General features: G+C 35.0%; 2 protein-coding genes across 2 annotated transcripts; one reads left to right on the forward strand and one right to left on the reverse strand.

Moving 5' to 3' along the window:
- The first annotated feature begins 511 nt into the window (after positions 1–511).
- Positions 512–10,125, forward strand: LOC129756903 (antigen 5 like allergen Cul n 1-like). Its single transcript, XM_055753954.1, has 3 exons — positions 512–952; positions 9,340–9,584; positions 9,806–10,125. The coding sequence occupies exons 1-3, from the start codon at positions 668–670 to the stop codon at positions 10,053–10,055; spliced, it is 780 nt and encodes a 259-aa protein (XP_055609929.1). The 5' UTR covers positions 512–667; the 3' UTR covers positions 10,056–10,125.
- Positions 10,126–15,392: 5,267 nt separating this feature from the next.
- Positions 15,393–24,483, reverse strand: LOC129755250 (antigen 5 like allergen Cul n 1-like). Its single transcript, XM_055751637.1, has 4 exons — positions 24,350–24,483; positions 16,164–16,435; positions 15,856–16,094; positions 15,393–15,795 (listed from the first exon to the last, which is right to left on the reverse strand). The coding sequence occupies exons 1-4, from the start codon at positions 24,366–24,368 to the stop codon at positions 15,528–15,530; spliced, it is 798 nt and encodes a 265-aa protein (XP_055607612.1). The 5' UTR covers positions 24,369–24,483; the 3' UTR covers positions 15,393–15,527.
- Between the last annotated feature and the right edge of the window lie 296 nt (positions 24,484–24,779).

Genomic DNA, 24,779 nt, shown 5'->3' on the forward strand with positions numbered 1-24,779 from the left:
GTGTCATATTTGCGATGATTAGAGCCTAATCGTTAATGGAATAAACCGAACTAATTTTTGGTTCGATTTAGTCGATGGGAAGCTTCCATCTGAGTTTTTTGGAACTTTCCAACATCCGGCCTTTTATCCATCTGACCAGCAACAATTTAATTGTAGTTTTATTTTAAGCCGAACTAACGAACCGGAGAAATTTAATGACTTTTAAATTGTGTAATTTATTCATGGGAAGCTGATAATTGATTTCAGACAGGCAACATCTGAAAGTGTTTGAGCACATGAAATTGATCGGCGACTACGTAATCACTTTCGGTGCGTTTCAAATCATTGAGAGACTGACAGAACAATGGCGGCTGGGAAATTCGTTTCCCGTTGATCTAGATCCTAAGGTGCTTACTAAAACTACGAAGTCAACCGGAATTTGCGTTGCGCAAATCGGGGTTCAGTACTTTTAAGTTCCGACTCCCGGCTCGTTGTCCGGATCGTGGGAAGCGTATTTAAGGCCAATCAGGGAACATTCTAATTTCAGTCAGTAACTGATAATCAAACGATCTAGTTAGAAGTGCTAGACGTAGGGAACAAAATTGTTTTCCAAAGAAATGTTCATCAAAGTAACCAGTAAGAAAATCGATTTGTAAAAAGGAAAAGTTTAATTCTGCCGCCTATTAAGATGATGAACCAAATCGTAGGAGTCCTTGCTCTTTTGGGAGTTTGCTGTGTGAGTCTAGCGCAAAAGCCAGACTACTGTGATCCTGCGCTGTGTCCTGGCGGCAAAGCTCATGTCGCCTGTAATGCCACCGAGGAATTTGGTGGAACTTGTCCTGAAAATGCGGAACTAGTGAAATTAGACGGAAAATTCAAGGATATGATACTCGAAATGCACAATACTCTGAGAAGTGAACTGGCTAGTGGCAAGATGGAGGGATTTGCGGCAGCTGAGAAAATGGCAATTTTGGTAAGTAATAAAATGATGACCTACGGGTGAACCATTTGAAATGGGAGTGAAAATCCACCATGACAGCGCAAAGATAGGGTGAAGTGTTCCTAAATGCGCATTATCGAAGTTACAGTTTTATTTTCAATTATAGAATTTCAATAATCGTGCGTACAGAACCTGTAAACAAAAATTTTCATGGTTTTTCTTTCCTATCCAGCTGGAAATAAGACATTCATCAAATTGAATTTTCAACATAGTTATAAATGATTACATATTGGAACAAGAGCCAGGTTTTGAATGCTCGTACCAAGCAGGTTAAATGCCTCTATCCAGAAAAAATGGATTAGCCTTGCAGTGACTACCGCGCTCAGTGCCTGTCGCATCCCATTTCTCCCTCGTTGCAAGCTTCTGTAGTCGTAGCTAGAGCATTGTCCAGGTTTCACCCAACTCCGACAAACAGTGTCGGACTTACCGCCCATCGCGATGACTTGTGGCTGACGATTGGTCATCAGTAGGCCTACCAAGAGGATTCTTGAGTCGGACGAATCCCAGGCGCCTTTGCCGGGATTGTCGTCGCTTTAGCTGCTCCTGCTCCACAACACAAAGAAGTGTTTTTCCAGCCAAAACCTGAAACAGCGTCCGTAAAAAACAAACGTGCCAATATTAACGGGCTCTCCAGAGAGCCAAAAGCGTCAGGAAAGGGTTCTCGAAAGTTTTCAGACGATTTCGCCAGTGCAGCGATGCAGCTCGAGGATGAGCCTTCTACAAAAGGGATCCTGCCGGGATTGACCATTCCAATATCTTGATTTTATGCAACACAACACAATTGAAGTGCTGTGCCAAACCGAAGTGTCGCACACGAAAATTTATGTGTCAGCACTCAAGGATTTGTGTTGCACGATATGAACTGTGTTGTGTTTTTTGTCGGTTCCTGCCGATAAGGCGACAAGAATTAAATCGGATAAGGTTTTTTACTCACACTGAGACCCTTTTGGTGTTGGTCGACGGTCCTGGCGCCAATCCGTGTATTGGTGGCCTATGTCGTCTTTGGTTTCAGCAATTATGAGACACAAAGAAATCTGCCCTCCACACGCGCACGCTTTGAATGCCAGCAGCACCGGTTCCGGAACTTCTTTCTGGCCATGTGGTGAAAGGATGTCTGACTTCTTGGCGGAAAAGTGTTGTTAGTGTTGGTGCCGGCTAGAGATAGAGGTGCCAGGTGGTTTTGGCAAAAATCAGGACACCGCGACGAAAAAAATCAGGATTTTGCAGGGCACTCAGTAAATTTATGAAAATAACATGCAGCTTTGCTAAGATTGCATAACTAAAGGCGAAATACAGGTGCTGAAGACACCTCAAATTATGCTTCTGAAGCGAAAAGAGCCTTGGCTAACCTAAAGCTAATATCGAAAAACATTATACAAATATAATTTGAACCAAAGATTATCATCGGTTTAACATGGTTAAACTATTTTATTGAAGATTTGTATGATGTTCTCATCATTGACCAATAAATCTAGTTATCATTTAGATATATTTTGAAAATCAGGACAAATCAGGACATTTTAAAAGCCATTTTTCATAAATAAGGACAATTCAAGCGTTTTTGAAAAATCAGGACGGCCTCTTGAAAATCAGGACAAATCCTGAAAAATCAGGACACCTGACACCCCTGGTGCCGGCTGACAGCTACACTGCTACCAACTTTACAGAAAGATATTGGTTTTTCATATAATCATATCACAGATTTTGTGTATCTTTTCGTTCAGTGTTTTTGACTGCACGTTTATGATTGCTTGAAAATTCTGGGTTAATATTTAAAACTTATATTCATGCTCGGATACCATACCAGAAAATTCACAAAAATTACTAAATGTATCATAACGAATATAGAACAGATGTCCGATTAAGTGCATATAGGTTTCAGATTCCTACCCTTTGAAACATGGGAGAAAATGAGTATTGTCCCTAGTATGCGCATTTAGCCCGCTTCTCCCCTACATCGTGTTTATGCTGTTCTGAGCATTTCCTACACTGTACCTTCGGCTGTTATTTTGGTCTTCCCTTAGGCTGACTCATTAACCTTTAGGTAATAGCTTTTCAAGTCAGCTCAAATCATGTTACGTTCTTCAAAGGACTTGCTTTGAACTGCCTTATTTTTATTTATTTAAACGGTGTTTCGTCTCACGGCATAACCTAATGAACAATATTCTTCCAATACACTCGGTTCATGGCAATCGTTCTCCAATTTCTCGGGCATCCCACATTCGCCAGATCACGCTCCACTTGGTCTAACCACCTCGCTCGTTGCGCCCCTGCTCGTCTTGTTCCTACCGGTTTCGTAGCAAACGCCTGTTTTGCAGGACAGTCGTCCGGCATTTTCTCATCATGTCCTGCCCAGCGTATCCTTCCGAACTATAGACTGTTTCAGAAATTATATGCTCACCAAATGTTAAATGGTAATTTTGAATCGATTTTTTTTTCAATTCTACTGGCTGCGTCCTTTTGTTTACACATTTCTGTAGGTGATAACATTAAAAAAATAGTTTGTGTTTACATTTAAAAATGCGTGGACTTACTTCGGAGAAGAGAAAAAGTATCGTGTACAAGTGGTGTACTGTGAGTGGAATTTCATTGAAAAAATTGGCCAAAGAAGAGGATGTGAGCGTCTGAGCGTCGTAGTTTTAAAAAAATACAGTGAATATTGAACATTTGAAGATGATCCAAGGAGTGGTCGAATATCTGGTCCTGTAATTTCTGCTATCGACAAAAAGGTCAGGAATGCCAACAAACAGAAACCATCGGCTTCAGTTCGGGATGTGGCAAGAAAATCGGGACCTCGACTTGGGCTCAAGACTTACCGGAAGCAGAAAAAACCTTGAAATAACCCCAATAAAGTCAGTTCTTTCAAACCAAGAGCCCGGAAACTGTATGATTTAATATTTAGCAAAAGTTTTGGGTGCATTATCATGGACTATGAAACGAAAGTGAAATTGGACTCCAAAACTCTTCCTGGGCCACAATACTTCACTGTTTGTAAGGAAAAGGATATCCCCGAAACGGAGATGACCATTTTCACCGAAAAGTTTGGCAAGAATGTGGCAGGCAATTTGCGAGTACGGCAAAATATCTAGCCCGTCATATTTTGGTCCGATTTGGCATCATGTCATTACGCCAGGAACACACTAGGGTGGCACAAAAGCCTTTGCCTGTTTTGTGCTAAAAAACATGAATCCACAAAATTGCCCCAAGGCACGGCCAATCGAGACTTCTTGAGCTTTAACCAAAGCAAAGCCACAAAAATACATAAAACCAGCTGATGGCCAAGGTTGTCAAAACAAATTCTCTGTTTTTGAGACAAAAACTTCTGACTATCTGTGATTTTACCTTAGAATTCTGTGATAGTTTTCTGCGGTGCTTTTTCCTTTCATTTAACTGATAATTCATGATAAAGCGGGTCTTTTTTAACATTTACGTTGTGTAAAATCAATAAATATTACCAATCACAGCATACTTTTTTAAGTCTAAGTAAAATTAAACTTAGACTGTTCTGCGTTCTATGACACAGATTCTGTGATGAAAATTTGCTCAAAATTTTGTGATATTACAGATTTTTTTGTGATTTCGGCTGATGACATCGGAAAATTTAAAAAGGTTTGGTCAAAAGTAGTAAAAATTGTGGGTAATGCAACCGCTCAGAATCTTATGAGTCATGTGCGAGGAAAAAGGCAAAGTCTGGCTTATGATTTAAGATTCTCATCGAATAAGAGTACAGCGTTAGGTAGGCGCAGGACACAAATAATGATTCGGTGTGCCAAATAAAATAAATGAAATTCTATTCAATATTCAAACTATTTTTATTTTATTTTGAAAGTTTCTGGAACAGTCTATAATTATGGTGGTGAATTTTTATAACAGCTCAGCTCACAACGCATACAACGCTTTGCTGAGGAGATGCATCGCTTTTTTGATCACTCTAGTGTTCGACTGATGTTTATCAACACTTGCGTTCAAATTATGCTAATATTAAAACTTTAGCTATTACATTTGGCAATTTCAATAAAAAAAAGTTCTCATAATTGTACAATATTTTACACATTCAAAGGGAAACAGATGTTTTTTGCCTACGTTTTAATAAGTGATTTTAGAAAACTGTGGCGCCCTGAATATAAATCATTTGTCAGATTTCATCTATAGCTTCTGGATTTAGTGATATAACGTGTGAAAAATGTAAAATTGATCAGTTTTAAGTAAAATCGATCTTTGATAATTAATAAATAAATTAATAATCCTACGTGAAAACTGAAACCTTATTTAGAATCTGTTTATTATCCTTTAATCAAACACGGATTCAGATCATGGTAAATTTCTTAATGTTTAGAACTTGGAATAGATAAGATTACAACTTTTTCTAACATCATCAAAGAAAGTCTTTGAATGTTTGATATTGACAATTTTTTTCATTTCACAACTTTGTTGCTGTGGCACGATTCGCCTTATGCTTATAAAAATATACAAAATCCAAATTGGTTTAAATCTTTTATGAAATTCAGTCAAATTAACCGTTAAAAATATATAATAAATTTTAATTTTTTTTTGTTTTTTTGCTATGCGTTATCTGTACTTTCCATCACATAAAAAGCGATTTTTCCCGACTGTTTTTGGTTATTTCACTCCATTGGTTTTTGAAGTGGTCTTCACAGTTTTTTTTAGGGGTTGTGAGCTTTCGACCGGACTCTACCTTTAACTTTGGGGAGTTTGAAAGGCCTCAGGAAAAACAGATCATATCAAACTTTAAAAAGTATTCTAACCACATTGACATCATTATCAAAATTATATTTTAAAAGTTTTTTCAACTACCCGTAAAAAGTGTTTAAAAAACATCGAATGTCTATCAAAATTTTATAGCATTCAAAAACTCGAAACACTCGGCTTCAGTAGCAAAATGCATAATTATGAAAATTAAATCTTTGCAATTTAATAGAATTTACAGTGGGGTAACATTTATCAAGATTGCAACTAGATCCGGTTAAGATTTTGTTTAATTCTCTCAGGAAGACGACGTATTTGAACATGAATATGACAAGCTCTAGCTTCTCTGAAGGCATGAGCTACCGTGCTCTCGAACCAGCCAAGGTTTCTTTCAAAATAGAGCTGAGCAATACAAAGTCCCGGAACAGGGTTGCAAACATTTTTTCAGAAATCAGGGAGCTGGTGAAAAAAATAAGGCTAAATCAGGCTACGTTAAAGTAACGTAAATTTCGCTCAAAATGATGTTTTTTTTTATCATTGTCTAGTATGTGTTGTAAGCCTACTTGGTATAATAGTTTTACTGAATCAAAGCAATCGAAAGATTCTCTTTTATTCCTTTTTTAAACAAGAGTTGAAGGAAATCTTTTGATTGCTTTGATTCAGCCACATTTTCACTTTTTCACTTCAGCAACTGTATTATGCATGCAGAAAAAATCCAAAATATGAGCGTTAATAATCATAGCAGCTTTGCTTACTAGCGACACGTCGCATACGTCGCGACGTTGAAAATAATAACGACGCACCGCAAGTTTCCTAGGAGACCTGGAGCAGTGAACTGAGAAAAGTGTACAGTAAATAACATAAACAATGTTCGAGTACTACATCGAGATCGCCTACTGGACTGAAAAAAGAAAAACAAACCTGCGAATGACAGAAATCTCGCTAGTAGAAAAGCGTCGCTAGTCCTACTGTCGCTATTCGGTTTGGTGCTATACACATAATACCTAGTCCAGTTCCTTACTACCCATTTTTCACGACATTCGCAAAAATGGGGCATATTTTCAAAAATCAGGGAAATTCAATGGCTTATCAGGTTGTCAGGCTGAGCCTCAAAAAATCAAGCAAATCCAGAAAAATCAAGCACATTGGAATCTCTGCTCCGGAGACAAATCAATAGGTGCTTCGTCGATTGCTTTGTACGCGAAGATATGAAATAATTTAGCAATGTGGCTCGCTCAAATGAGCTTGATTTTCAATCCCCGATCCCCAGGGACCAAGTCTCAAAACATGTAAGAATTCCGAGGCAATTGCCCAATTATTCTTACCATGTCTTTATGCAACGTTAATCTCTATATATAAAGTCAGGAAAATTAAGGTAAGCCCCAACAGTTTATTTGGGAAGGCATTCCACTCACCCTGAACTACACCCTAGATATGTAGGGTTAGTTGTCCTACTTTGGACCCTTTAAGCGGTGGTTTTTAAATAAACATGTTTTTCTCATAAATGGGCGGGAAATTTATATCTTTCAGGAAATTCATTTATAAGTCATGATATTATCTGCAAGTTTCAATGAAAATTTTCAACATAGGTTTCGCCGTTATTGAGAGATTTGCAAATATATAGATGATCAAAATATCCAACTTTGAACCTACTGTTCCTATTTTGGTACTTGACTGGTTCCTTTCATTGGACCTAGAACTAAAATTCCTATAAAAAGTATGATTTTTCGAAAATAAATAAACAAATTCATTGAACATGTTATTTTCAATAAATTATTACCATAAAAAAGTATTACTATCAGCAAAACAATAGCTGAAACTTGTTTGTGTTTACTTACTTGTAGCTTATTTGCGTAAAGCTGGCGAAAAATGTTAGAAATATTCAATATTGGATCTGAATTATGCCCCAATTATAAATTCGCACCTCTGTTGATTTCTTGGTATTGATACAAAGTATTGGTGATGTCAGGTCTAAACATGGAACATCAAAGTCGAAAGTTTCCTATATTTGGACCCTAAGCAATTTTTCCGAGTTTTCCATTGATTTTCATAAATTTTAGGAAAAATTCGAAGTACGGTTCATATTCTTCACAGTGAAAGTAATTTTCTTTTAAACTTTAAACTTGGACAGTAAAAAATCGTGATTTTTTTAAACACACAATTTTTTTGATACGCTCCTCACTAACTGAGCTATCTGATTTACCACTGATGAGGATGTACATTTTTAAGAACGTTGAAGATTTTATCAGAAAGACTTTTAATGACAAAAAATAGTATGGTAGGATTCAGGAAGAATAAGAGTTCATTATTTTATTTATTTATGATCCCGCGCCGAACCTCCGGTGCATAGGACCGTGGTAAAAGACCTCCACTGTTGACGATCCGGAGCCAGCGTCTTCACCTGGTCCCAGTCAAGATTCTCGTCGACAGTTCGGATTTCAGCGGCTAGGCTTCGCCGCCACGAGTTTCTGGGTCTGCCTCTTTTTCGATGTCCTTCTGGATTCCATTCTAGCGCCTCTCTGCAAATCTCGTTTTCATCTTTTCGCAGCGTGTATCCAATCCATCTCCACTTACGCTCCCGAATCTCGATTTCTAGCGGCCTTTGATGACACCGGCGATGTAGTTCCTCATTCGAGATCCAGTTGCCAGGCCACCAAGCGCGGATGATATTTCGCAGGCAGCGGTTTACAAATACTTGCGTCGTCACCGCATATGTGCACCAAGTTTCGCACCCGTACAACAATACGGGTTTGACGTTTGAGTTGAAGATTCGGATTTTCGTTCGTAGAGAAATCTGGCGTGACCGCCTTTCTGATCCGGGTTTCGATGTCTTTCCTGGTACCACCATCAGGCGTTATCTGGCTACCAAGATACTGGAAGCACTCCACTTTCTCAACCTGTTGTCCAGCAACCATGACACTAGAGGGATTTCCTGTGTTGATCTCCATCGACTTGGTCTTTCGACATTGACTTTGAGACCTGCTGCCTTGGAGCTTCCGGTGAGGTCGTCGAGTTTGCTCTGCATGTCTGGTTGTGTTTGGGCGAGCAAAACAATATCATCAGCCAGGTCAAGGTCGTTCAGTTGCTCCATTGTTGAAGGATTCCACGGCAATCCTCGGATCGGTGCACATTCAATCGATCCAGTCAGAATCTCATCCATTACGATTAGAAAAAGTAGCGGTGATAAGATACATCCTTGTCTCACAAGAGTTCATTGTGTGCATACAAATATCTTTATTATATGCCAGCAAAATGAATTATTTACAATTTTCAGCATTTTAGGACTAAAGTAGGCTCTAGGTCCAAAGTAGGAGCACTCATCCTATTATCTTTTGAAATTATTAAGTCAGTTCAATAATGAACTATATTACTATAATATGTACTATAATTAGCAATCTCATGTGAAAGAAAAACCTAGTCATTTATTTATGTTTCCACGCATGGCTATAAAACTCAGTGAAAGTATTTGTGGTGGTATTTAGGGCTGGCTTCATAGAATCAGTTCACTCGTTTTCCAAACTATTTCGTAACAAGATATCGCCAGTCTTATTTCAAACCTCTCACGTGTCGCTGTCCATTCGCAAAATCCTCAAGCAAGTTCAAACCATTCTTCAAACAGCTCCTTATCGAACGTTTTTTCATTCCCCGAACAGGACTGGGACGACGAGCTGGCCCGGGTTGCCGAGTATAATGTGCGGGGCTGTGCCTACTCCCACGACGATTGCCGCAGCACCGAAAAGTACCGTTTCACGGGCCAAAACATCGCCCGGAAGTCCAAACCGAACAACATCACCGTCGAAGTCAAACGGGCCATTTCCGACCTGACGAACAAATGGTGGCAGGAGTACGTCGACACCAATCAGACGGTGATGGATTCCTACCGGAAGGTGGGGGAGGGGTGAGTATTTCGCTGGGTGACCATTTTTGGGGTACCTTCCTTCTTCTGACGGAAGAAATTAGTTTAAATTCAAATAAACTAAAAATTAGTTAAAACCTAAATCTTTTCAAAAACACGCTGAATGCATTTCAAGTGTAGTCTGTTTTCAATTCCCACACCTGAGTCCATCAATTCTAATAGCATCCATTTGTGTCTCGTTTCGTTTCCGGCGAATTTCGCAGAGTGCACGTGGGCCATTTCGCGCTGATGGCGAGCGATCGGATTAGCAAGGTGGGATGTGCCATCAGCAAGTACTTCAACCCGGAGAACAAGCGAAACTACGTGTACTACGTCTGCAACTACTCGTTCACGACGGTGCTGAACAAGCCGGTCTACCGGAAGGGCAAATCCTGCTCCAAGTGCGACAACTGTAGCAAAAAGTATCCGGGCCTGTGCGAGGGCATCGGAGACGATATTGACAAGGAAAATTGAAAGCGCACCCCCGCACAGACAGATTATTGACACTTAACCGATGCATGATTGTGATATACCTCAGATTTAAGGTAGGAAGTTTCATTGCAAAATAGGTTGAAAGAAATCCCTATTTTTAAATTTTATTTAATTTTTTTTAAAGTCAATTAAAAACATTGCAAACAAAAATGAAATGAAATCATAAATGTTTTATGAAGCTTCAAATAACCTGTTGAGCTCAAATTCATAACTCGCTTCAAATTTCAATTCCTACGAAAAAAACTCTTCCTCCTGCTGTTCCAGCTTTCAAAATGGAAGTCCAGCGAAGCAAAAAGAGTTAACAATGCGAAAAGCGAACTTCATCCCCGCAGTTAAATCAGCCTTAACAAATTAAACCACCAACCACCGAAGGTTTTCTCACCATCATCATCCGGGAAATCCAACTGGCGTTGAGTTTCAGCAGGTGAAAAGCCAAATACGGAAAACAATAAATTAAGCCACCGCTGCTGCTGGACGTTAATTTTTTCAAACCCCCTTGCACCTAAACCAATTTCGGGGAAAAATAAAACTCGAAAAAAAAGAAAGCCAGAAGGCACAAAAGTTCCGATGAACGGGGAGTTTTGATTTCCCTGCCCGGTTGGTTGATTTGAAGCGAGAGTTTTATCGGGGAATGATGGAAATCAATCGTTTCGGTGATTCGTTTTCTAGCTCATTTGCCAACAAGGTTCGAGTTTCGGGGCTAGGAAAATAAATTTTAACCTCAACCACTGAAGTTTTTCAACCGAAACCAAACCATCTAAATTGGACCGGATTGCTTCCAGGAAGAGGTTATTTGTGGTTTCAGTTGCATTATTTAAAAAATCACACCGAAGTCATTTATGATTGATTGAAATGATGATAAAAATAATCGAACTTAACAAGATCAGTTATGTGTTTGAGTGTTCCATTGAATGTTATATTAAAATGCCATTTTTAACGGAAACAGTAATATTTTTAGCGTTATTTAAAACATTTTGATGATCACTTTTTTCATTGTACGGCGACCGTCAAAAATTTGTTGAAGGGTAATGAAACGGACCGAAGTTGAAGTTAGAGCAGCTCAATTCGACAACCAACTGTTGTTATTAAAACTGTGTAACAAAATTGTGCATTCATAGGTCTTTTAGTGATGCAGTTTGGTCCATTGAGAATAATTAAGGAGTGTAATGCAACACTTTGTTATGTGAATAACTTTTGAATGCATGGATGTAAATTGATTAAATTTTTAGCGAAGCTTCTTGGTAATGTAATGATTATATGTGCTTTTTTGTGACGATGTGGTTTTTTGAGATAGCGTACAATGAAGAAGTTTTTCGATTTTAATATTTGGGCAACGCGTGTGCCATCTATAATGCATTCTAAAAATCATCTTTTTTCAAATCGAGATTTTTTTTGATTACGTTTGCTGTTTTCTGAAGCTTGACCTTCAACATACACTCCAAACTTTGATTAGGTCGAAGTTATTACAAATTTAGCCGATAGTCCTCCTTCAGCACAAAAACAACACCTATTTGACTTTTTATCACTCCACCATCGTTTTTGCGTAATGGCATGATTCCGCCTATTGAAGAGCATTGCAGAGAAAACAGACGCATTTGGAGGCAGTCTTCTTTGTATTTTAAGCCATCAATTCTGCCAATCGTTATGAAAGAATGAGTAATTTGCAGTTACTGCAGATCGATAGTCACCTCAAGCACTAGACATAAAAATTTTCAATATTCTAGCCTTGTTCATCTTCGGGAAATACAAAAAATGTTGTAACTGATCTTCAGTATTGGAAGCTATTTCAAAAACCACTTGACAGATTGTCAAAAAATCTAGTGCACGTACACATTACATTACAAGGTAGCTTCACTTAAAATTTTATCAATTTTCAATGAACGTAACGTAAGGGAGAAAGAATCAGTTTGCAACTTTGCAAGATGATTCTTTCGCGGCTGACGTCGGGCTGTAAGGATCGGCACTGCATGTAGCGTAAAGGGATCTCTTTGCACCTCTGATTTTCATCCATGCATTCAACAGTAACTCACGAAACAAAGTGTTGCATTTTGTTCGAATACACTCCTTAAATGTTGTTTTTGGGTAATTTTCCATAATTTACAGGTCAGCGCACCTCGAGTTTAATTTTTTTTTTCCAAACGTCGGGTACAAAGTTGGTATGAAAATGGATTTTTCATGCAATTTAGGACGAAAGCGAACGTATTCCATGGGTATCACAAAAATAATAAAAATGCACATTGAACATTGGACTAGCCATGGACTACGAAGAAGGGCAGTAAACCTTTCTTTAAAAATGTATAGAAAAACATAAAAGCAGGCAATGTTTCCGGGCTTTCCTGGCTAAAAATTCTTTCCAAGTGATTCTCAGTGGTATTCAAAAATCAATATTAAGTTATTTGTAAATCTTACATTAGCTGTAGTATCCGGCATAGTCAAGAATAAAAACTAAAAAAAATCAACCGCGTTTTTTTTTTAATTCTAATACAAGACATAGTTTCTAATAGACCAGATAGTTAGAATGTATGAAAATAAACAAGTTTTGAGCTCTGTATAAAACAGAAAAAAAATTTATTGGTCGAAAATATTCTACAATTGTATTTCTGGAGCTAGATTGATTACATTTTTAAGCATTTCAATCCATGAACATGTAAAAGGGTGATACGGTCAAAATTTGGTCAATATCAACTTGTCGTATTTCTTTCAATTCTGCATTTAAAAAAAACCTGAACACCCCTCATTTTGAAGGTGTATGTGTGTTGAATGTTGCTTCTATTTTGATTTTGGAATTCACTCTTCAGTTGTCAAAATGCCGTCCAAGGAAGAAGAGCAGCGTATCAAAACTTTGCTCGCGCATCGTGAAAATCCGAGCTACTCACACGCAAAGCTGGCAAAATCGCTAAAAGTTGCCAAATCAACCGTTACAAATATAATTCAAGTGTTTGGGGAACGTTTGTCGACAGTCAGGAAGTCTGGATCGGGGGGAAATCGAAAACCAAAAGCCGCTGAGACGACAAAGAGAGTTGCCGGTAGTTTCAAGCGAAACCCTAACCTCTCTCTCCGAGATGCCGCAAATAAGCTGGGTGTATCGTCTACAACAGTGCATCGAGCCAAAAAACGAGCCGGACTATCGACTTAGAAGAAGGTAGTGACTTTAAATCGCGATGATAAACAAAACACGACGGCCAAAGCGCGATCCTGGAGGCTGTACACGACGATGCTGACGAAGTTTGACTGCGTAGTAATGGACGACGAAACCTACGTCAAAGCCGACTACAAGCAGCTTCCGGGACAGGAGTTTTATACGGAAAAAGGAAAGGAAAAGGTAGCAGATATTTTCAAGCACATGAAACTGTCAAAGTTCGCGAAGAAATATCTGGTTTGGCAAGCCATCTGAACCTGTGGCTTGAAAAGCAGCATTTTCATAGCTTCCGGGACTGTCAACCAAGAAATTTTCGTGAAAGAGTGTTTGAATAAACGTCTGCTGCCTTTCCTGAAAAAACACGGTTGTTCCGTACTGTTTCGGCCGGATTTGGCATCTTGCCATTACGGTAAAAAGGCCATGGAGTGGTACGCCGAGAACAACGTGCAGGTGGTTCCCAAGGACAAGAACCCTCCCAACACGCCAGAGCTCCTCCCAATTGAGAAATACTGGGCTATTGTCAAGCGGAACCTAAAGAAGTCCAAAAAAACTGCTAAGGACGAGCAGCAGTTCAAGGCAAACTGGCTTTCTGCGGCTAAGAAGGTGGACAAGGTGGCTGTACAAAATCTGATGGCAGGGGTTAAGCGTAAGGCCCGGCAATTCGGATTTGGAAAAACAGAAGTCTAACTGAATATTTTTCCTGAATTTTATACTAATTAAACTTGAAAAAGAAATTTTTCTTCGGGAGACAATGAGACCGTCTCAGGTTTCCAACAACAACAACAACAGACAACAATGTTCGTCTCATAACAAAAATCGCAGTTCATGTTGCCTAGTGTGGACTAGGCTTTAGACTGATGCTGCTGTTTATTTGTTTCGATTTGTCCTTTTGATGGAAAATAAAGGATTTGTTAAGAAGGCGCAGATTTTCAAGTCTGCTGCCGCTGTTTGGTTGCCTTGATTCAGCCTTCTGGTGGAAAAAGGCGGATTAGCTGAGGAAGCGCAGATTTTTAGGCTGCTGTTACTGTTTGTATGTTTTGATTCAGCCTTGTCATGATTTCACGATTTTTATAAAAGTTTAATTCAGAGTTGCACTCACACGCGTCTGTTGCTTACAAGAATATATTAATGACGGACTTGTGTATTTGTTTACATTTCGTAGCTTTTCTTCCAGTGTTGCCACATATTGGTTTTATTAATTTAATACCTTTCTATATTTTATTTTGTACATTTTTTTTTTTGAACGCATCTGTTTTTGAAAATAGACATGATCGATTTGGCTGCCTCTCTACCAGGCATGCATGCATACATAGAATTTCTAAAGAGTCTAGGAGATAAGTTTCGCAATGAGCTGTAAATAGCGTGATATCTTCTGGCAGACTAAGCTTTGATTCCAGATTTAAACCACATACAAAGGTACACATGACCTGGGGAAGGAAGACTGGATAAAAAAGAAAAAAATCTTTCAAACGTCAAATTCCTCTCATCAATCTACCGATCAGTGTGAAGGTTCAAAATTTTACTTTCTTATTTAGTGATTTTTAATAAAACTTGTTTGATGCTGAAAAGCACTTGTTTTGCATAAAACAATGATTTAATTAGGTTTTGTTTTGCTCTGGCAAATTCTTGCATGATCAGGCGTATTGGGTCGCTCTAATTTCGTCAATGTTTTGAAGCTGATAAATAAAAATGGTTTGATCAATGGTTGTTCTAAAAATACTAAGCTTAATCTAAATTTAGCACCTAAACAACTGAGTTACATGACTCGCTACACGAAACTGATCATCTAAAGTTAAAATTTGAACGATTACAAATCTTTTCAACAATTGTTGGCTTTTTGCCGAACAGTAAAAAAACGATACAGAAAACGATACATCAAATTTCAGTCTTCCTCCCCCAGCACATGACTAACAAGAACAAGACTAAAGAACACGGTATGCATCACAATTTTTTAGTCGTGGTCATTGCACTTAGTAATGTAAGCAGATAATTTTTAGTTAGCAGGCAGAAAAGCCTTTCAAAACCGAAATTTTTTGGAATTCGAGGAACTTTTTTTTTTAATTTTTCAAGGCAACATTTTTGAATTTTTGAAAGTAATAATGTGCTTACTCCTTGGAGGAAGCCAATATATTGGTAATTTATTGGAAAGGGGTTTTCAAGATCGATAGAAATTCATTCAGTTCCCCAGCACCGATCGTCTTTATTCGATTCATAGAACTAAAAAGCATAACAAACAGGTCCAGGTCGATGAAAATTCACTTGATTTGAGTCTTACTTAACTAAGATGGCGCTATTCCTCTCCGATCGCACCCGGCTTAAGCCGATGGTGCCGGATAGTTGATCAACTGCGGCACCGGCTCATCTTCATTACAGAGGCCGGCATACTTGGCATTGCATCCCTTCTTACAGGCCGAGCAAGGTTCCCCAGAATTGTAGATCGGAAGCCCCAAGAAATCGTTGAACGAATAGTTACACACGATATACATGGTATTGTATCCACCGCCACTTGGCCACATCGAAATACCGCAACCGACCTTGTTCACCTTATCGTTTCCGAGCACCGCAAAGTGGTAGACCATGACACTTTTGAGGGAAAAAATGAGTTTAGTTTTTCTATAAATTTAGATCACTAGGAAACCTCACCTCTTGCCGGGGTCATACAGGGCTGAGACCATGTTAGAGTTGACGTCGTGACGTTCGTCCCAGAAGCTGCTGATTAGCTTCGGAACCCACTCCTTGACGTCGATCTTTTCCGTGGTACTGACCTTGTTGATGTTCTGCCCGGAGTTCAAATACTTATCCGTGTTGTGGCAAGGATCGTGAGCCTTGACGCACTGATTGGCATTCATCTGAGCCGTGTCCTGCAGGTCGTCGTCCCAAGTCTGGAACAGATAAAAAAAATCGTATAAAGACTAAATTCTCTCAAAAAAAAAATTTTTTTTTTAACTAACCAACGTCGGCATTGCCGACGCCTTCGGGAGCCATGGAACGCCACCGGTGGCTAAGGTGCTCCGGTACTTGTTGTGGGTGTCCAGGATGAGCTTCTTCAGCTCGTCGGTCACCTCGACGATTTTGGATCCCGCCGGACATTTCGACGAGAGCTTCCGGTCGTTGTTGCAACCGATATTGGGTTGATGGTCGGCGCAGATTTTCTTGTCGCAATAGTCGACAGCAGTTTGGGCCAGCTTGAGAGAAGCCGCCACCAGGGCCAGCCAAATCAGAGCTAAAGAAGACAGAATAGATGCATTTCTCATAGAACATATCAATCGTATAATCTAACAGTACTTCATTCGAGGTAATCTGAGTCAATAATGAAGTGTCCATTATCATAATTTTAAAAATGAATCTTGGTATTGAATTTTCAATGGATTGTGCCACTTTTAGCTGATACCTTCAAGTATTTTTTACTCTAAGCAACATGATAATTAAAAATATTTATTTCATGTTTGATATTTTTTCATTTTAAATCAAAACAAAACACAAAATGCAATAAATAATACAAAATCCATAGCTCAGCAAACTGAAATGTTCTATTAGATGACGAAATTTAAATTTTGAGCAAAAATCATACTAATGAATGTGGCATCCTAGATATGCCTCTAGCGAGGGATAAGATTATGATAGACAAGCTCGTAACATCAGCAACAGCAATCGCTAGAATGACTGAGCTCGCAAGTATCTAGAGCTCGATAATGTCAGATAAGAATGAATCTCGAGTCGTCCAGGATTCCGAAATAGGACATTTTTATCGGATTACAAAATTTAAATTATGAACAAAAATCATACTTTTGAATATAACAATTAAGTTTATATCAGAAAATCAGAAAAGTCAAAGTGGGTTCAAAGTTCAGAACATTCAAAGAAGATTTCGAAGGAAACAAGATTAATCAGATCAACTAGATACTATCAGACAAAATTTCATTTAATTTCGATTTGCCTTAAGGGAATCTTTGCGAATAATTTTTAAAAGTTTGATTGAATTGTAAGTAAGTCAGATCACTGAAAAAAATATTATCTTTCCACTTTAATGTTTAAACCAGATTTTTTATCGACTGAAAACTAAAAACTAAGATGATCTGAAGACTAAAAACTGAGTAGATCTGAAGGCTGAAAACTGGAACTTTCAGTTTTAACTTTTTAAGGCTGTAAACAAAATATTAAGTAGTGTGAAATCGCAACTTAATCGTATTTTGGAACGCTTGTTGTCTAATAAATTAGCCAAAATAAAACAAATTAAAAGGACACTTAGGTATCCGGGTTAAAATTTAAAGATTTGAAAAGGAAAAAGTGAGTTTTTTTCTGGAGACTAAATTTTTTTGATTTTCTCATATTCGCTTTTCATTCATTTTTAATTTTTCACTAGATTCTTTTTATAAAAAAAAAACACTATATAGGCTACGTTCAAATTTCATTCACTCTACTCTCATCGATTTGTTGTTTTAGGAAAAATTGTAGTCAGAAAATAAGAATTCTGCTTGGTATTTCATGAGAAGCAAATACATAATATGCTTTTCGTTGTTCCAAACAAAATATTGAATCAAAGCGCAAATGTCTTAATCTCAGTTTAAAAATCTGCATAAATCTCACGTTCAACTGGATCATAACGAAAACTCTTTTCAAATAGTGATATTTTCAGTCGATTAAAAAAAACATATGAATTGTTTAAGACCTATAAATTAATTATATTAGTCCAACACAAATCTAAACTTATTTGTATCTGAAAAAAATTGTTGTCTATGTCAAAGCATAGAGCACATGTGAATTCAAACTGGTCGATAAAAAGTTAATTTTATCAGAGTATTCTCAGTAAGTTTTTCGTATTTTGTACCAATGATTTGTATAAAGTCAAAAAAATAAACAAAAATGCGGACAGTTCATAAGAGAAAGAAATTAGCAGTTATAATATCTTTCATCATAGACTCGGCTTGGACATCAAATTGATAATTATGGAATGAAAGTAGGAATTTTGAGCTTCTTAATAATGGAATCCACAATTTTTCAATATAAAGCCTAACGAAAATCTATCTATCTTCATATTTTATCAAATCCAAATCTTCATCAAATTTTTTTGATCAATTTCAATACTGGATATAATTACTAAATTAAAAAAATAATGCCTTTTTTTCTTATATAAAATAAAACCTCAGTTCATTTTTTTTCCTGATTTTTTTTAACTATCATTAATAATTTTTCTATCATTTGAATATTCAGCCCTATTTTTAGAAATTTTAAGAAATTTTTTAGAAATTTTATTACCATTTTAAGCCTGTTTAGAAATTGAATGATTTGCTAATAATCATCTAAACTATCCATCTAATTTTTCATGTCATTATTCTTCATTTGATTTCTATGAAAGGTTAGATTCGAATCTAAATGCTGAATCTTAGAGTTGATTATAAGTTTCTGAATTCTTATTATCACCCTCATTGAAAAAAAGACATCTACTAAGATAGTTTACATTCAATCTAAACTATTTGTTTAAAAAAAAAACAAGATTTAACATTAATAAACCCAAAAAAAAAATTGAAAATTTCACAGAACCTTGGAATGGTAATTAATATACTCAGTTTCAAATTTCCAAACCACCCCTAAAAACTGAACTTTGCAATTATTGTTTAAAAAAAAATTTGAGAAGTGATTTAATATCTGATTCAGTAGTTTTTATACTATAATTTTTTGGCTTTTAGGATCTGAGATTTTAATAAAAAATCTCAGACCGTAGAAAGCCAAAAAAATTTTTATCCTAAAACCTCTTTACGGTTGCAAACATAAATCTAAAGAAGTTTTAATCTTCATCGGAATTTCATAACCATATTTATGAAGCTGAACAAAATCCAAATAGGTACTAACTTTAAGATTGAAAAGAATTTATTCAATCCGAGTTAAAAACAACATCAAAAATTCAAAAAGTCAAAAAGTCAAAAAGTCAAAAAGTCAAAAAGTCAAAAAGTCCAAAAGTCCAAAAGTCAAAAAGTCAAAAAGTCAAAAAGTCAAAAAGTCAAAAAGTCAAAAAGTCAAAAAGTCAAAAAGTCAAAAAGTCAAAAAGTCAAAAAGTCAAAAAGTCAAAAAGTCAAAAAGTCCAAAAGTCCAAAAGTCAAAAAGTCAAAAAGTCAAAAAGTCAAAAAGTCAAAAAGTCAAAAGGTCAAAAAGTCAAAAAGTCAAAAAGTCAAAAAGTCAAAAAGTCAAAAAGTCAAAAAGTCAAAAAGTCAAAAAGTCAAAAAGTCAAAAAGTCAAAAAGTCAAAAAGTCAAAAAGTCAAAAAGTCAAAAAGTCAAAAAGTCAAAAAGTCAAAAAGTCAAAAAGTCAAAAAGTCAAAAAGTCAAAAAATCAAAAAGTCATCAAAAAGTCAAAAAGTCAAAAAGTCAAAAAGTCAAAAGGTCAAAAAGTCAAAAAGTCAAAAAGTCAAAAAGTCAAAAAGTCAAAAAGTCAAAAAGTCAAAAAGTCAAAAAGTCAAAAAGTCAAAAAGTCAAAAAGTCAAAAAGTCAAAAAATCAAAAAGTCATCAAAAAGTCAAAAAGTCAAAAAGTCAAAAAGTCAAAAAGTCAAAAAGTCAAAAAGTCAAAAAGTCAAAAGTCAAAAAGTCAAAAAGTCAAAAAGTCAAAAAGTCAAAAAGTCAAAAAGTCAAAAAGTCAAAAAGTCAAAAAGTCAAAAAGTCAAAAAGTCAAAAAGTCAAAAAGTCAAAAAGTCTAAATGTCAAAAATTCAAAAACTCAAAAAGTCACAAAGTCACAAAGTCACAAAGTCAAAAAGTCAAAAAGTCAAAAAGTGAAAAAGTGAAAAAGTGAAAAAGTGAAAAAGTCAAAAAGTGAAAAAGTGAAAAAGTGAAAGAGTCAAAAAGAGAAAAAGTGAAAAAGTGAAAATGTAAAAAAGTGAAAAAGTGAAAAAGTGAAAAAGTGAAATAAAGAAAAAGTGAAAAAGTGAAAAAAGTAAAAGTGAAAAAGTGAAAAAGTGAAAAAGTGAAAAAGTGAAAAAGTGAAAATGTGAAAAAGTGAAAAAGTGAAAAAGTGAAAAAGTGAAAAAGTGAAAAAGTGAAAAAGTGCGAAAGTGCAAAAGTGAAAAAGTGAAAAAGTGAAAAAGTGAAAAAGTGAAAAAGTGAAAAAGTGAAAATGTGAAAAAGTGAAAAAGTGAAAAAGTGAAAAAGTGGAAAAGTAAAAAAGTGAAAAAGTGAAAGAGTCAAAAAGTGAAAAAGTGAAAAAGTGAAAAAATTAAAAAGTGAAAAAGTGAAAAAGTGAAAAAGTGAAAATGTGAAAAAGTGAAAAATTGAAAAAGTGAAAAAGGTGAATGTCAAAAAGTGAAAGTGTGAAAAGAAGAAATTGATTATAAGTGAAAAAGTGAAAAAAAAAAAGTTTAAAAGTGAAAAAGTGAAAAAGTGAAAAAGTGAGAAAGTAAAAAAAAGAAAAGTGAAAAAGTGAAAAAAAGAAAAAGTTAAAAAGTGAAAAGGGAAAAAGTGAAAAAGTGAAAATGTGAAAATGTGAAAATGTGAAAAAGTGAAAAAGTGAAAAAGTGAAAAAGTGAAAAAGTGCAAAAGTGAAAAAGTGAAAAAGTGAAAAAGTGAAAAAGTGAAAAAGTAAAAAAGTGAAAATGTGAAAAAGTGAAAAAGTGAAAAAGTGAAAAAGTGAAAAAGTGAAAAAGTGAAAAAGTGAAAAAGTGAAAAAGTGAAAAAGTGAAAAAGTGAAAAAGTGAAAAAGTGAAAAAGTGAAAAAGTGAAAAAGTGAAAAAGTGAAAAAGTGAAAAAGTGAAAAAGTGAAAAAGTGAAAAAGTGAAAAAGTGAAAAAGTGAAAAAGTGAAAAAGTGAAAAAGTGAAAAAGTGAAAAAGTGAAAAAGTGAAAAAGTGAAAAAGTGAAAAAGTGAAAAAGTGAAAAAGTGAAAAAGTGAAAAAGTGAAAAAGTGAAAAAGTGAAAAAGTGAAAAAGTGAAAAAGTAAAAAAGTGAAAAAGTGAAAAAGTGAAAAATTGAAAAAGTGAAAAAGGTGAATGTCAAAAAGTCAAAAAGTCAAAAAGTCAAAAAGAGTCAAAAAGTCAAAAAGTCAAAAAGTCAAAAAGTCAAAAAGTCAAAAAGTCAAAATGTCAAAAAGTCAAAAAGTCAAAAAGTCAAAAAGTCAAAAAGTCAAAAAGTCAAAAAGTCAAAAAGTCAAGAAGTCAAAAAGTCAAAATGTCAAAAAATCAAAAAGTCAAAAAGTCTGAAGGTCAAAAAGTCAAAAAGTCAAAAAGTTAAAAAGTCAAAAAGTCAAAAAGTCAAAAAGTGAAAAAGTGAAAAAGTGAAAAAGTGAAAAAGTCAAAAAGTCAAAAAGTCAAAAAGTCAAAAAGTCAAAAAGTCAAAAAGTCAAAAATTCAAAAAGTCAAAAATTCAAAAAATCAAACAGTTAAAAAATCAAAAAGTCAAAAAGTCGAAAAGTCAAAAAGTCAAAAAGTCAAAAAGTCAAAAAGTCAAAAAGTCAAAAAGTCAAAAAGTCAAAAAGTCAAAAAGTCAAAAAGTCAAAAAGTCAAATAGTCAAAAAATCAAAAAGTCAAAAAGTCAAAAAGCCAAAAAATCAAAAGGTCAAAAAGTCAAAAAGTCAAAACGTCAAAAAGTCAAAAAGTCAAAAAGTCAAAAAGTCCAAAAGTCAAAAAGTCAAAAAGTCAAAAAGTCAAAAGTCAAAAAGTCAAAAAGTCAAAAAGTCAAAAAGTCAAAAAGTCAAAAAGTCAAAAAGTCAAAAAGTCAAAAAGTCAAAAAGTCAAAAAGTCAAAAAGTCAAAAAGTCAAAAAGTCAAAAAGTCAAAAAGTCAAAAAGTCAAAAAGTCAAAAAGTCAAAAAGTCAAAAAGTCAAAAAATCAAAAAGTCAAATAGTCAAAAAGTCAAAAAGTCAAAAGGTCAAAAAGTCAAAAAATCAAAAAGTCAAAAAAGTCTAAAGGTCAAAAAGTCAAAAAGTCAAAAAGTCAAAAAGTCAAAAAGTCAAAAAGTCAAAAAGTCAAAAAGTTAAAAAGTCAAAAAGTTAAAAAGTCAAAAAGTCAAAAAGTGAAAAAGTTAAAAAGTGAAAAAGTGAAAAAGTGAAAAGTGAAAAAGTGAAAAAGTGAAAAAGTGAAAAAGTGAAAAAGTGAAAAAGTGAAAAAGGGAAAAAGTGAAAAAGTGAAAAATTGAAAAAGTGAAAAAGTAAAAAAGTGAAAAAGTGAAAAAGTTAAAAAGTTAAAAAGTTAAAAAGTGAAAAAGTGAAAAAGTGAAAATGTGAAAAAGGGAAAATGTGAAAAAGTGAAAAAGTGAAAAAGTGAAAAAGTAAAGAAGTGAAAAAGTGAAAAAAAGAAAAAGCGAAAAAGTGAAAAGTGAAAAAGTGAAAAAGTGAAAAAGTGAAAAAGTGAAAAAGTGAAAAGTGAAAAAGTGAAAAGTGAAAAGGGAAAAAGTGAAAAAATGAAAAATATTAAAAGTGAAAAAGTGATAAAGTGAAAAAATGAAAAAGTGAAAAAGTGAAAAATTAAAAAAGTGAAAAAGTGAAAAAGTGAAAAAGTGAAAAAGTGAAAATGTGAAAAAGTGAAAAAGTGAAAAAGTGAAAAAGTGAAAAAGTGAAAAAGTGAAAAAGTGAAAAAGTGAAAAAGTGAAAAAGTAAAAAAGTGAAAAATTGAAAAAGTGAAAAAGTTAAAAAGTGAAAAAGTGAAAAAGTGAAAATGTGAAAAAGTGAAAAAGGGAAAAACGGAAAAAGTGAAAAAGTGAAAAAGTGAAAAAGTGAAAAAGTAAAGAAGTGAAAAAGTGAAAAAAGAAAAAGCGAAAAAGTGAAAAGTGAAAAGTGAAAAAGTGAAAAAGTGAAAAGTGAAAAAGTGAAAAGTGAAAAATTGAAAAGTGAAAAGGGAAAAAGTGAAAAAATGAAAAATATTAAAAGTGAAAAAGTGATAAAGTGAAAAAATGAAAAAGTGAAAAAGTGAAAAAGTGAAAAAGTGAAAAAGTGAAAAAGTGAAAAAATTAAAAAAGTGCAAAAGTCACAATGTCAAAAAGCCATAAATATAACAAGAATAACAAAATTTTTAATAAATTGAAATTCAATTTGGAAAAAAACTTTTAGTTCATTTTTTTCTCAAATTAAGACAAAATCTGAAAAGTCATATAGAATGTAAATAAAGGTTTTTTTTTTTAATTGAGAATCAGCCATTTAAGAGTTTGTTTTTTTTTTTCATTACGTGTTAATTATTGAGGGAATATCTGAGTTCTGATTATTATATTGGTTTTAGAAACCATAAACCTGAAGCTGGGAAACTGAACTGAAGAATGGGACGAAACTCAAATCTGAAAATAAAAACCGAAACGAGGTTCTTCAAATGCATATCCGAATATCAAAATTCAATATGGGTCAAACCAAAAAATTGAATAGTTTCTAAAATTTCCCAAATTTCTCATTATTATTCAAAAAATTAAATTTCTTCAAACTTAGTACAAATTTGCTGTCTTATAACAAATCTTTTCCTTTTTTATTTGCGATTTAAATTTTTAAGCGAGCTTGGTTCATTTTAACACCGTAGTAACTTTTTTAATTACTTAATTTGAAACGCATTTAGCGCAAATAACTTTCAATAGATAGCAAACTATGGATAGTTTATTGTAAGCTTGCCAGAAGGTGGCCGAAAAAATCAGGCAGTTTTAGCTAAAAATCTCGAAATATCCGGGTAAAGGATTTCATAATATGAAATCGAATTCTGGGCAGGTATATTTAAAACTCAGGAATTATTCAACAAATTTTTAGAAGAAAAACACTTAGAAATCTGTTTTCATCAATGAGGATTTTCTTCAAATTCTGTTTATTTCGATTTTTTTTTTACTTTGCAAATAAAATGGAATGATTTGAACAAAATCTGGATTTTTTATTTCAATCCGAGCATCCGAGCCGGATCGGACTTGCTCCAAATTTCATACCAAATATCCGGGCATGTCCGGTTAAAACCAGGCAATCCGGCAAGCTTAGTTTATAGAAACCATTTTTCATTTTGCTATTGTTGACAGTTCGTAATATGCGAAATTCATATTGTTTGGGCATAATTATACCAAAGCAACATAAACATCAAAAGTAAACAAAAATTTTCTATCGACACTTTGGTTTCACTTTAAAAGCACACTTCTGAAATCTTCCCTAACTCACAAACAAGCAGTTATTCATGCGGTTATAAAAATTTAAACTTGACTTACATTTGGCATATCGTGCCATCGGGCCGCCAGAAACCCAATTCACAAAATCGAAACTTCTTTCGCAAAATTTCCGAACGATTGACTTTCTCCACCCACCGCACTACTCCAACAGAGTAGCGAGTGTACAGTTTACATCACATTTATAACACAAAATCGGTTCAGTTGAGAAAATTTGCATTCACACATTACCAATACTCACTTGATATTATGGATTATCTCCGACTATAGAATGCATTCTGGGAAGGGGAAAATTTTAGTTTAATGAAGTTTGTGTGGGCCGATTCTCACCTGAAAACCGATCATCAATCTGATTTCGAAATCTTTCCAAGAGGGCGCTCTAAAGTAAGACGCTTAAACGCATCTATTGAACTTGCGCTCGATTTTCACATAATGCATTTTCCGGATGTAAGCCAATCTACCCCAAGCGGCT

Source organism: Uranotaenia lowii, chromosome 3 (assembly GCF_029784155.1).
Source record: "Uranotaenia lowii strain MFRU-FL chromosome 3, ASM2978415v1, whole genome shotgun sequence".
Classification (NCBI taxonomy): Eukaryota; Metazoa; Arthropoda; class Insecta; order Diptera; family Culicidae; genus Uranotaenia; species Uranotaenia lowii.

Excerpts from the sequence above, each read along its gene's own strand:
- LOC129756903 (XM_055753954.1), top strand. The coding sequence starts at position 668 with ATGATGAACCAAATCGTAGGAGTCCTTGCTCTTTTGGGAGTTTGCTGT. Across the intron at positions 953-9,339 it reads CTGAGAAAATGGCAATTTTG|GACTGGGACGACGAGCTGGC; the intron begins GTAAGTAATAAA and ends TTCCCCGAACAG. Across the intron at positions 9,585-9,805 it reads TACCGGAAGGTGGGGGAGGG|AGTGCACGTGGGCCATTTCG; the intron begins GTGAGTATTTCG and ends CGAATTTCGCAG.
- LOC129755250 (XM_055751637.1), bottom strand. Across the intron at positions 16,095-16,163 it reads CGTCGGCAATGCCGACGTTG|ACTTGGGACGACGACCTGCA; the intron begins GTTAGTTAAAAA and ends TATCTGTTCCAG. Across the intron at positions 15,796-15,855 it reads CTGTATGACCCCGGCAAGAG|TGTCATGGTCTACCACTTTG; the intron begins GTGAGGTTTCCT and ends TTCCCTCAAAAG.